We start from the raw sequence: 12,737 nt of genomic DNA, 5'->3' as shown, positions 1-12,737 counted from the left end.
GGGGCTAAACCCACAAATTTACGTGCTCACAGTTCTGGAGCCTGGAAGTCCGAGATCAGGATGCCAGCAGGGTTGGTGTCTGGTGAGCTCCTAGCTGACAGCTTCCTCCTCGCCGTCTCCTCACGGGGCGTCTTCTGTGCTCACGCCCGAGTGAGAGAGCTCTGGGGTCCCTTCCTCTGATCAGGACACCAGGCCCTGGGGATCAGGGCCCAGACTTAGGACCTCCTTCAGTCTTAATTACTCCCTAAAGTCCCATCTCCAAATACAGCACACGGGGAGTAAGTCTTCCACACAGGAATTTTGAGGCGACACAGTTGAGTCCATAGCACGGGACCACTCGGGGTCTTACACTGCACGACTCCAGGAGACCCATTCCCACAGTGCACAGTCCGCAACCATATACAGTGGCTGCTGGTTAATCTCTTGGGATTCTTCCTAATCTCTAAAATTACAATATTCTGTGTCTCAAACTTTTTAATAGACTTGCTTAGAAAGATAGAAGTTCATGACCTTTATGATAGAAAAGAGGACTTATACTTATAAGATTATTTAATGTACTTACAAAATTGGGCTAAGAACTCCATTTTGTTGTTTTAGAGCATTAGTTTGGACGAGTTCAAGTCGTTTTGTCACTTTACAACCCACCTGGAAGACTTCACTATTGCCATGCAGATGTTTAGCTTAGCTCATCGCCCTGTCCGATTAGGTAAGTTCTATGAATCGTTTAGTTGTTACCATCTTTAGACAATATCACTATATTCTTCAACTGGATGATACCAACCAAGGAGCCAGTTATCAGTAAAACAATGAATTGGCCTTTTAATTAATTCATCATGTTTATTCTGGATTTATAACACCAACACTCACATTTAACTGTTACTCTGTTTGCTTTTCCTTTCTTATTTTGCCCCTGAGAAGGAGGAGGAGATATTTGGGTTTGAAAGCTTAGATTAAAATAGCTGCTTCTCATGCAGTTACTTTCGTGGCATTTCTCCGCCAGATTTATTACTTTTTTTTTTTTAACTAAGGTTTTCATCTTTTTTATTATTATTATTGGGGAAAGGGAACAGGACTTTATTGGGGAACAGTGTGTACTTCCAGGACTTTTTTCCAAGTCAAGTTGTCCTTTCAATCTTAGTTGTGGAGGTTGCTGTTCAGCTTCAAGTTGTTGTCCTTTCAGTCTTAGTTGTGGAGGGCACAGCTCAGCTCCAGCCGTTGCTAGTTGCAGGGGGTGGGGCGCAGCCCACCATCCCTTACGGGAGTCAAACCAGCAAACCTTGTCGTTGAGAGGACGCGCTCCAACCAACTGAGCCATCCGGGAACTCAGCGGCAGCTCAGCTCAAAGTGCTGGGTTCAATCTTAGTTGCAGGGGGCGAAGCCCACCATCCCTTGGGGGACTGGAGCAATTGAACTGGCAATCTTGTGGTTGAGAGCCCACTGGCCCATGTGGGAATCGAATGGGCAGCCTTCGGAGTTAGGAGCATGGAGCTCCAACCGCCTGAGCCACCGGGCCGGCCCATTTAAATACATTCTTGATGTGCATATTTGTTTTTGTTTTACTTCCCATGTAGTAAATGTTTAGATTTGTTTTTACTTCTCAGATTATGGAAAATTAGATTAGTTCCACGTAGACTGTTTCACGTGGTTGATGAGTCGTTTGTTTTCTTTTCCAGCGGAGTTTAAGAGAGCAGTGAAAGTAGCCACAGGACAGGAGCTCTCGGACAACATTTTGGACACCGTGTTCAAGATCTTTGACTTGGATGGTGATGAGTGTCTCAGTCATGGAGAGTTCCTGGGAGTGTTGAAAAACAGGATGCATCGAGGCTTATGGGTAACAGATTTTGGCTTTTTAAATCACCACGTTTTTACATGTAATTAAATGGATGGTGTTAAACCTAGAATCTGAGCAAATGTATCATCTTAAATGGAGTTTTCATCATTTATAAAGAGATATCTTTATAAACGGGATGGGAATCTAACATTTTTCTTTGCTTTTTTAAAAAATCTAATCAGAAAGCACTATTCAGAAATCATGGCCTAGAATTTTACTTTGGGCTCGATAGTTAAAAACACCTAGATTCAAATCCCAGCTTTATCATCTATTAAAGGTTAAATCTTGCAAAGCTACCTAATTTTTCTGAGCTACAGATTCTTCATCTGTACAATGAGGAAACTAATAGAATCTACCAGAAAGACTTATTATGAGGATTAAGTGCAAAATACTTAGTATAGTGACTGAGACGCTTGCAGTAAGTGTTAGCTATTGTCATTATTTATTCAGACTCACATATTGGTCTATAACTGTGGGATAGATCAAACCCAGAGTATAGTTAGATAAGAGTCTGCTGGAAGCACTCGCATGAAAACTGTTTGCAGATTGGAAGCTCGGGTCCAGAGAGAGCCTCGTCGTAAATAGGCAGTTAGGCCAGAAGAAAGGGAGAGAGAAAGTACTGTGGATGCACAAAAACAAAGCTATTTGTCTGCGACCTAGGAAAGCACATTCATTTGCTGCTGCAAACATTATTGATGGAAAATGAACAAATGTGATTCCCATTAGCAAACATATTTCACAAGCTTTGTGGTCAGTCACCCAGCACCTCTTGGTCACATTCCTGGAAATTAAACCAACCTTTGCAGTTCACAGTTTGATATACCCAGGAGCCTCTTTGCCATTTCTCAAATGACATTAAAGAGAAGAACTGTAAATCAGCGATAGGAAAAAAAACACATACAGAGAAAAGGTAAAGTAGACTTTGGCGTCCATTTGGTGGATTTCCAGCATTGCTGTGCTGCTGTGGTCACCAGAGTCCAAAGGTTTCCTAACTTTTACTTTCTCGTGGAGCTGAGAGGAATAATAACCACACGGTACTTTTAATTCAGAAAGTACTTAAAACATGAATTATATGATTTCTTAAGGCTTTTCATCAAATATATTGTGACCTATAGTTTCTTTTTAGCTTTAGCCAAGGTTTAATCAAAGTTTTAGACTTATAATTTGTATTCCACAAAGCTAAATAAAGTTCACCAGGAAAAAGAAAACATTATAAAGTATTATAAAAGGAAAACATCATGAAATAGTTATATTTTAAAACCAATATATGAAAGATGGTCACTCAACATCTTCCTTATCTTTTGGGGAGGAATCTCCACTCTCTTATCCTCTGCCTGCATTCCTTAGTCACCCTGCAGATATTCTTACATCACATTCACTTTCCGTCTCTTACCTTAATGTACAGTCCTGTTGCAATCGTGTTTCACAACCTAATCCACCGGGGTAGTATTGGAGGAGTGTGAGAAATAAACAGTAACAACTCATAGAAGAATCACGTTTAACTTGAAGAGAGTGACCCCTAATGTTTACTTTTGGTGAACAGGTACCACAGCAACTAAGTGTACAAGAATACTGGAAATGTGTGAAAAAAGAAAGTATTGGAGGAGTAAAAGAAGTCTGGAAACAAGCTGGAAAAGGTCTTTTATAGGAGATCATGTGGGAATTTTATTGCTCCGATTGTCAGAATTTGGGAATTTTTTTTTAAGTACCAGATGTTGACCTTCTTAAGTCTTCACTGATTTTTTTTTTTTTGTAATATAAAGATGCCTTGTTTGCTTTCTGATTCAATAATATCTTAATAACATTTAATTAATGAACTTAGTAAAAAGAAAAGACAATATTCTTCTACAAAAACAGATTCTGTCAGAAGGCCTAGAATTGAAGTAATGCTTTGTACTTGATGAGATGGAAAACCTAGTTATTCGCTGATTTCTTAGATACAGTAGCACAATATGCTGTCTGGAGGGGTCAGCAGTAATTATAGAAACAAGTAACTGACATACAGGCCAGTATCAATTCTACAAGTCCTGATGCGCCTCGCAGGCAAAATAAGTTAATATTTCAGGTTTTCTCATGTCTGCCTTATGTCTTATATTAGTTGTCTTTAAAATAACAAGTAAATTTCAGTATTCTATCTGGAAACAATAAAGTATTTACAAAGATACAAAAATTACTGAGGCATGTTTTGTTTTACATCTTTTTTTAAAAAAAACACATTGTTTTTTAAATGTAAATATTCTCATCCATTGCCAACCTCATTAGTTCATATTCTTAAAAATTAGTGTAATTGGGAGTATCCTGATCACAAGATCAGAGTCCCTTCGCATTTTTGGGGTTGTAGGTGAATGTTTAAAATGGCACTAGAAATTAATTGACATTAAATATATAATAATATAAAATGGTATATTTGTAAACATTGGAAATAAAAATTATTTCTAAAACATGTTTCTCAAATAAGAATATTGCAAATATTGAAAACATGTCTCGGGCCAGCCCGGTGGCTCAGGTGATTGAGCTCTGTGCTCCTAACGCCGAAAGCTGCCGGTTCGATTCCCACATGGGCCAGTGGGCTCTCAACCACAAGGTTGCCGGTTCGACTCCCGCAAGGGATGGTGGGCTGTGCCCCCCTGCAACTAGTAACAGCAACTGGACCTGGAGCTGAGCTGCGCCCTCCACAACTAAGACTGAAAGGACAACAACTTGACTTGGAAAAAAATTCTGGAAGTACACACTGTTCCCCAATAAAGTCCTGTTCCCCTTCCCAATAAAATCTTTAAAAAAAGAAAAGAAAAGAAAAGATGTCTCACTCCCTGGGTAGATAGGTGGTCCCAAGATGGGGCAGGGAAGGCACAGAGGTGCCTGGAGCATATGGTGCCTAGTAGGAAGTGCTGAAAAAACGGGGACATGTCAAAGTTGTGACAAGGACGCCCTCTGGCCAGATCTGGTGTCATTTGAGCATCAGGGTGATGAATGTCAGTTTCGGACTATAACCTACGGAATAAAATAAGAAATGTGATCTTACACTGAAAATGGGTTGATTCCTGGGGCAAGGGGAAACTCTCCCTTATGGTTGTTAAAGAAAAAGGCCTTGAAAGATGGTAATCTGCTAAATCGGACGCCTCATAATTTAATGCTTGAGACTGACAAGTGGGAAACGCTGCCCATCAGCAGACAAATGGGAAAGCAACATGTGCGTACACACGTGGAATGTTAGTCAGCCACAGAAAGAAAGGAAATTCTGGCATCTGGTACAATATTGATGGACCATGAGAACATTATATTAGTGAAATAAGCCAGACACAAAGGACTAATACTGTACAATTCCACTTACATAGGTACCTAGAATAGGCAACATCATAGTGGGGTCGATGTTACCAGCTGGGGAGGAGGGAGGATGGGCAGTTATTGCTTAATCACTACAGAAGTGTGGTTTGGGGTGATTAAACACTTTGGAAATATATAGGGCTGATGGTAACACAACATTGTGGATATAATTAATGCCACGGAATTGTACATTTAACAATGATTTATATGGCAATTTTTATGTTATATATATATATTACAAAATTTTTCTTAATTAGTAATGTAATATGCCAAAAAACGCCAAAATATATCCTTTTTATGGGTGAACTATATGGTATGTGCATTATATCTTAAAGAAGCTATTTAAAAAATATATAATGTATACTATAGACAAGATTAACCAATGGGTGATAGATTGAGAACAAGTAGACATGTTAAAAGCCAACAAAGGATTAACATCTAAGTCAGTGGTTCTCAATCAAATGAGACCCAATTTCTCACATACACACACACATACACACCACCACCACCACATTTTTAAAAAATATATTGTAATGCCCTTTTTACTATCCTGAAATGAAACTCATAGTAACATAACTTTACGCGCATTTTTAAAAAGAACACAAGGCACTAACATATAAATAAAAATTTGTAATAAAGTAACATTATATATATGTATACCTATATGTATCTCCCTCTCTATATATAAATGCGTGTGTGTGTGTGTGTGTGTGTGTGTGTGTGTGTGTGTGTATTCTGGCACTTCTAGAATATAAAAAAAAAAATCCCTGTGTATTTGTAAAATACCTCTTAAGGTCGGTACCATCTAGATTACATATACGGAGGGTACCACAAAAATGTATACACATTTAAGAAAGGAAAAAACTCTAATACTATATACCGATAACAAAAAATAAATACAAGTCACGTGTGACTTCTGCAATTAAAAGAGATGCTCAAAGTGGTTCCCATCAGCGTCCAGACACTTCTGATTACAGCGAAACTACTGTTTGAGCATCGATAATACCTCTTAAAATGTGTATACATTTCTTTGGCACCCCCTGGTATATGTAACAAAAACAAAACCAATGAGGAACTCAATAGAAAAATAAGCAGTTAAAACGGATCTTGGAAATTCACCAAGGGGAGGAGAGGTGGTGAGCAGCAGAGGGACCTGAGTGGCTAAGGAAAACACTTGCTCACTAGTAAGCAGAGAAAGTAAAACAACAAGGTACCAATTTACACGTATCAGATTGGCAAACAATGGGAATCTGATAACACAGAATGTTCGAGTGAACGCAAGGAAATAGGATATCTCAGCGGCTGGTTAAAACAGTCTGGCCGTCTTTAGTGAAATTAGGTACCTGCTCAGCCTATGATGGGTCTCTCCTGGAAAGACGCCCCCAGAGAACCAGGCCAGTCTACGCCAGCACGCGCTCAAAGTGCCCATCGCAGTGTGGACTGTCGTGGGCACGAACAGGACCCATGTGCGTCCGTCACTGGGAAATGCGACTAGTGTATGCTGTGGGTACTAGGTAGGATTACAGCTGTAAATTGGAACATGGACAGATCGAAATACAATATTGAGTTTAAAGCAAAAAAGAAGATAAGGGGCAAATACCATTTGTGCATATAAAAACATATGGAAACCATACTGTTGGCCGAGGGGAAGAGGGAAGGGAACGGCCATGGAGAACAGCACTAAAGGGGAAACAACAGTGACACAAATTGAAAACTGCTCACACTGAGGAAAGAGGCGTCGGACTAACGCAATTCAGTGCTCTTGAGGTCCATTGTAAGCAAGATAGTAACCAGGTAAAGAATCTCAGGTATGCAACAACACCACCTAGCGAAGTGACTTCATGTAATAATTGGCACCCTCTGTATATTAATATATCCAAAGAAAACGTGTCTAATGATCTTACATGGGACTTCTGTTCAGAAACTATGCAAGCAAGAGAATGGAGTGAAATAGGTATGTAAGAGTTGAACAGAAACCCCACCAACCTAGAATTCTGTATCCAGCGAAACTCAAATAATTTTCCCTGGGGAAGTACAGGCAAACTGCAAAATCAGAGTTTGATGCAAATTATGAAAATTAGGGAACAGAAAGACAAGACAAAGGCAGCACAGGACAGACGAGGCATTAAGTTTTATTTCATAGAAATTGCATGTCTGCAAGAGCTGGGGTGCAAATTGACACCAATACGCCTCTAATGCCTAAAATAAATGAGACCCGAAGATGAGCTGCAGGGAGAAGAACGATATTGATAAAAATTGAAAGAATTCTGCAAACCACTGGTGGTGGCACCACGGCACATTTAAAATAAAAGAACGAAACACTGCACATGTCCTCCACAAGATGGCACTCGTGCTTTTCTAAAATGGTTTATCTTCCTTGAGCACAAGTATGATCTTGAACAAAAACACCAAGTAAATAGTATACAGAAAATTATAGAACGTGTCACGAATTACTTCCTTGTTGAGGAAGCAGTGTGGGAGACTTTGGACTGACATCCCTGAGCTAAGTATCCACCAGCTCTTAGGGAAATGAACACGGCGTTGGCACACTTTATCACTAACGTGTGCAATTCACATTCGGTGCATTCAGCGAGGCAGGAAACGAATCTTTGGACTCTAGGCAGTACGTTGTAATGGGGTGGGTTACTTCTTCAGCAGCATCAGTATCAAACTTGATTGAAACGTGCTCTGTTCTATGTGCTCTGCTAGCCGCTAGCCTTGCTTTTCTGACAGTCGTTCCTCTGAGGGTGAAACAGGAGAAAATATTGTGCTTGTAACATAACATCTGCTTTTACGTCATATGTAGACAGTAATATTAGAAAAGAATTAATTAATAGAAAAGCATTAATTAATAACTGCTTTATGGTTGGCAGAGTGTCATACAAGCTCTCCCCAACTACAAAATTCTACTGTCCAAAGACAGTTAACAGGATGCTCATTGCAGCATCATTTCAAACAGTAAAAACTTGGAACTAAGTCAACTGTCCCACGACAAGGGATAAATATAATGTACTACAGTTGTGCCGGGATACTAGGCAGGTGTCAGCATCAAGTTACACGGTGCTGCTGGCTGCTAAGCTGCTGTCTGTGTCCCAGCACTTCCATGCACTTCTGCCTGTGCTGCGGGCAGGACCCTGCAAGCCCACTTCCGGTGCCTAGGCTCTCCAGGGGTGGGCAGCACAGGGCGCCCTCCCATGGGCCTATTATCCTGCCACTGTCCCCATTCCCCGCCACACCCCAGCAGCAGTTGGGGCCAGTCCCTCGTGCTTGCTGTTGTTGGTAGTTGGCACTGCCAGAGCAGCTCACTTGTCCTCCTGGAGAACTAGTACCCACTGAGCAGGACAAGGCGTTTCTTCGAAGCTCCAACCTCTTCTCCTGAGGCCCCGGCCTTTCTGGGAGCTCTTCCTGCAGGTACATTGCCTGAGTTATCTCAGTGTCCCCTTTTGCTTTTTTAGTTCTCTAACACCTGTCTTACCCATTCCTTAGAGTAAATTGTCTCTGATGAGATACTCAATGGGGACAATGATGGGTACAGTGACCGAAAGCCAGGAACTACAGGTACACAATATGGATAGATAATTAGATGGATAGACAGACACACCTATGCACTGGAATATACGTATACATACACATGTAGCAGGAATAGGGGCACATATGCATAAAGCACATACAAATACATTTTTACTTAGACTACATACATACTACACATGCATACATTGTACATGAAATGTCAGCTCACAACAAATGGTACACAGGAGACAATGAGTATCTGGGGACTTACACAAATTCCACAAGTTGCATAACTGGTAAGTGATGATGCTGGGCTTTGCATCCAGGTATCACAGACACCACAGTCTATCTTTTTTCCACTCTGCCCAAAGTCAGGTTATCCTTAATAGTGTTCGACGTCATAGTTTAATTGCTACGCTAGCCCACAAATGTTTTTTACTTCATGATATAAATAAACTATAACACTCTCCTAGCAATACTAGAGAGTGTGTGGATGCAAGAGTGCTTCTGTGCTCGAAGTTATGGGGAGTTCGAGAAAACTGTAAGGGAAGCAGGGACATTCCTAACTCAGGTTACTTGTCACTCATTTATTCAACTACAGTGGTACCTCGGTTTTCGAACGTAATCCGTTCCGGAAGACCGTTCGAGTTCTGAGACGTTCGAAAACAGCCGACAGCTAGGCATCAGGATCTTGCACTCAGCGGAGGCCGCATGACGTGTTTGACTTCCAAGGCGTGTTTGAAAACTGAAGCATTCACTTCGACGTTTATGGCGTTCGTAAACCGAAATGTTCGTCAACAGAGACATTCAAAAATCGAGGTACTACTGTAATACAATTTAGTGCCTTTTATGTGCTGTGCTCACAATGGTCAGCAAAGTAGACCTAGTCCCTCGTTCAGAAAGTTTACAGTCTAGGGAAAGTGACTATCTTTAATTAAATAGTCCTAAGTAAGAGAGGTACCTGAGTGTTTTATACGGGGATTTTCGACAGGCTACATGACTACAGGGCAGTTTCAAAGGCTGAACACACACACACACACACACACACACACACACACTCAAAAGCCTGGCATTTGCTCCTCTCCTGTCTGGAATGGCTCATCCACTCTGCCTTGATTGGCCAGGAACCTGTCGGCTCTCAATCCAAAGTGATCACAGGAAGAGATCACAGCAATAGAGACAGTGGAGCCAGGTAACATTTCCTGAAATCCTGCTGTACTCTGGTCAATCTATGTTGCCATGGCAGCAGCCAAGCCCAGCTGTGCCCTCCAGCCTAAATGCAGTCAGTAACACCGAGCAATGGGCAAGTGGCCAGGAAGCTTTCTGGGGCACACTCCTCCAGGTGTGCGAACACAAATGTAACCAAAACAGAAATTCTTGCTGTAATCAGGGTCAGGAATCGCCACAGCTAAATCCCTGAACTCCCTTTTTGACTCCATGTTATCAGTCCAAAAGCAGATCATTAGTCAACTACGCAGCAAAGGAAAAGAAAAAGACCTCGCAGCAGCAAGGCCCACCGATGCACATTAAAATCAGTGGGAGAGACTTTACAGAAACACGGGATGTTTGCATAGCCACGAAGTACCTCTTCCCAAACACTTACTAATTACTGTCATGGTTTGAACACATGCCCACAATTCCTTGATATTTCTCCCTCCAATTTAATTTGATTCTTCTCCCTTTGAGTGTGGCTGGACTTAATGACTGTTTTCTAATGAATAGTGTAGGGAAAGGGGAAAATTGTGACTCACAGTGGGGGCAGCCCTTTAACCAAGTGATCCAGGCTAACATCACCAGTAAGAAGGTGAGCTGTACCGCCTCCACCCTCCAGGATGGCGTTTTCTGCCCCTGAATCCATACCCCAGTCGGCTTATGGGAAGATATCAGACCAATGCAGACTGAGGGACAGTCTACAAAGCACCTGACAATATAGTACTTTTTGAAAGACTGTGTCCTGCAGGAGAACCTGCTCGTTGCGCCATTTGTCGAGTGAGGCGGCCTGCGGGGGGTAGCTAGTCCCACTCCCCACATAAGAACGCAGGATGTGGCTAGGCCAAAAAGGAACACCCACGGAGCCATAGATAGGGGAGTCATACCACTATCGTCTCACTGGTGGCACTATAGTCTCACTGGAGGCTGGAGTCACATGACCTGCAATCTACTGTCCGCTTCTCTGCCTGCCAACGGACCGACTGACCAACCAACACAGCTGCGGCAGTTATATCAGTGGCTCATTGGCTAACTGGTTACAGCTGATGGTCAATTAGCCACAGGTGATGGCCATCTACTAGGGGGCCAGCACCCCTCCACGTGAGGCCGAGAGCCTGGAAACTGCTCTCTGGGACTCTGTCCCCACAGACTGAGAATCAGCCAGAGATGGGAGGAGACTAAGGTGTAAGGGCTAAGTGTCATGTGAGATCCTGGAAGAGAAAGGATGTTGGTGGAGAAATTGGTAAGAACCAGTGTGCGGTTCAGTTAAAAGTGTTTGCCAATGTTGACTTCTTAGCTTTGTTAAATGTACCATTATGTAAGGGGTTAACATCGGGGTAAGTTGGAGGGAGGCTACATAGGAACTCTCTATACCATCTTATTAGCTCTCCTGCCAATTTAAAACTATTTCAATATAAAAAGATTAAAAAGAAAAGGGAAAAAAGACACCATAAACTAGAACCCATCTCTACTCACGCATATGACATGTCTACTGTTTCAGTGATGGGGAGTATTACTTTTATATTCAGCAAAGTCTAGGTCTGTGGAGTTTAGGTGAGACCTGTAAGATTTGGTCCCAGTTCCTTAGCAGCCAAGCCAGGATGCACAGAGATCCCGGGCGGGCTGCCCTGAGGCACAGCCAGGTCTGCAGGAGGTGTGGGAAATACGGCGGGTGAGGGGATACGGGGCAGCCCAGGATCCAGCAGGACCAGGCCCCAAGGAAACCTGTGCTGAGATTCCAGGAGAAGAAAGGGAGTCAGAGGGGGGCAGGGGGAAGCGAGTGTGGGGGTGGGCCAGAGCAAGCCCGGAAGAAAGGGCTGAGGAGATGGGTGGGTGGGTAGATAGCCATAGGCTGCATTCAGATCATTCACGCGTTAAGCAGGTTTCATTTTCCAAAGGCTCATTCTAACCATGGCATGCAGGAGAACAGAATACCAGAAAGAACAAAAGCAACATCTGAGCCAAGATTTTGTCGCTGCTGCCTGCTCAGAACTTCCTGGCACAAAGCAGGCGATCAGAAATTGTTTGCTGAATGAGTGACTGAGGAAGGAATTTGTAGGACGACTGGTGGAGGGCAGTGTCAGTGTGGGGAGAGCAGGTAGGAGGCCGATGAGGGAAGGAGGCGCAGGACTCAGGGGACACAGTTTAACTGACTGAGGGAAATAGGCCTCCAGCCTCAGCGATGCCTCTGCTTCCAGAAGCAGCTCCCCATGCCTCTTTTCCTCCCCCCTACCCCCAAACCTGCTCCTGCTCCCGCTCCTTCTCTCTCCTCTGAGCCCATCATTAAAGAATGGAGACTTGCAACTTTCCCTGACTCATTTGTTCCTGAAGCAAGACACAGCTCTCCTGAAGTTCTTGGAGAATATTTTTATTGTTGGTAGAAATGGGAAGCGTGGCTTTCTATGTCTTCATGTGTTTCAGCCAACCCCACAAAACTTTTATGGGCTGACATATTCAAAAGACTGTGGTCAGATTCCTCTCCATGGCAGCAGAAAGCAAGACTGTTTCATACTTTCAGTGATGATACTAATACCACCTGTCACTATATGTCAGCCATTATCCTCTTCTTAAAAATGATTATAAAAGTAGAATATGTGTCGTGTGAGAGACCCTGCTCACTGCGCCATTTGTCATGCAGGGTGTCATGCAGGGTCTCAGCTCCCGCTCCCCACATAAGAACGCAGGATATGGCTAGGCCAAAAAGGAACACCAGGGGAACCATAGATAGGGGAGTCATACCACTATAGTCTCACTGCAGGCACTATAGTTTCACTGGAGGCTGGATCCACACGACCTGCAACCTGCTGTCCACTTCTCTGTCTGCCAACCGACTGACCAACCAACCAACGTAGCCGTGGCAATT

At 42.8% G+C, this 12,737-nt stretch overlaps 1 protein-coding gene across 1 annotated transcript in view; it reads left to right on the top strand.

The window, feature by feature from the left end:
- Positions 1-4,004, top strand: part of MICU2 (mitochondrial calcium uptake 2) — a 71,101-nt gene extending 67,097 nt beyond the window's left edge. The window contains exons 10-12 of the mRNA XM_033104444.1: positions 598-706; positions 1,674-1,831; positions 3,375-4,004. Coding sequence (XP_032960335.1) covers positions 598-706; positions 1,674-1,831; positions 3,375-3,479 — 372 coding nt within the window. The 3' untranslated portion in view covers positions 3,480-4,004. The remainder of the gene's footprint in view (positions 1-597; positions 707-1,673; positions 1,832-3,374) is intronic.
- The last annotated feature ends 8,733 nt before the right edge of the window (positions 4,005-12,737 follow it).

The sequence above is a fragment of the Rhinolophus ferrumequinum genome, chromosome 4, assembly GCF_004115265.2.
Source record: "Rhinolophus ferrumequinum isolate MPI-CBG mRhiFer1 chromosome 4, mRhiFer1_v1.p, whole genome shotgun sequence".
In the NCBI taxonomy this organism is placed as follows: Eukaryota; Metazoa; Chordata; class Mammalia; order Chiroptera; family Rhinolophidae; genus Rhinolophus; species Rhinolophus ferrumequinum.
The sequence above is the reverse complement of the archived record's forward strand: the minus strand, read 5'-3'. Positions and strand labels throughout refer to the sequence as shown.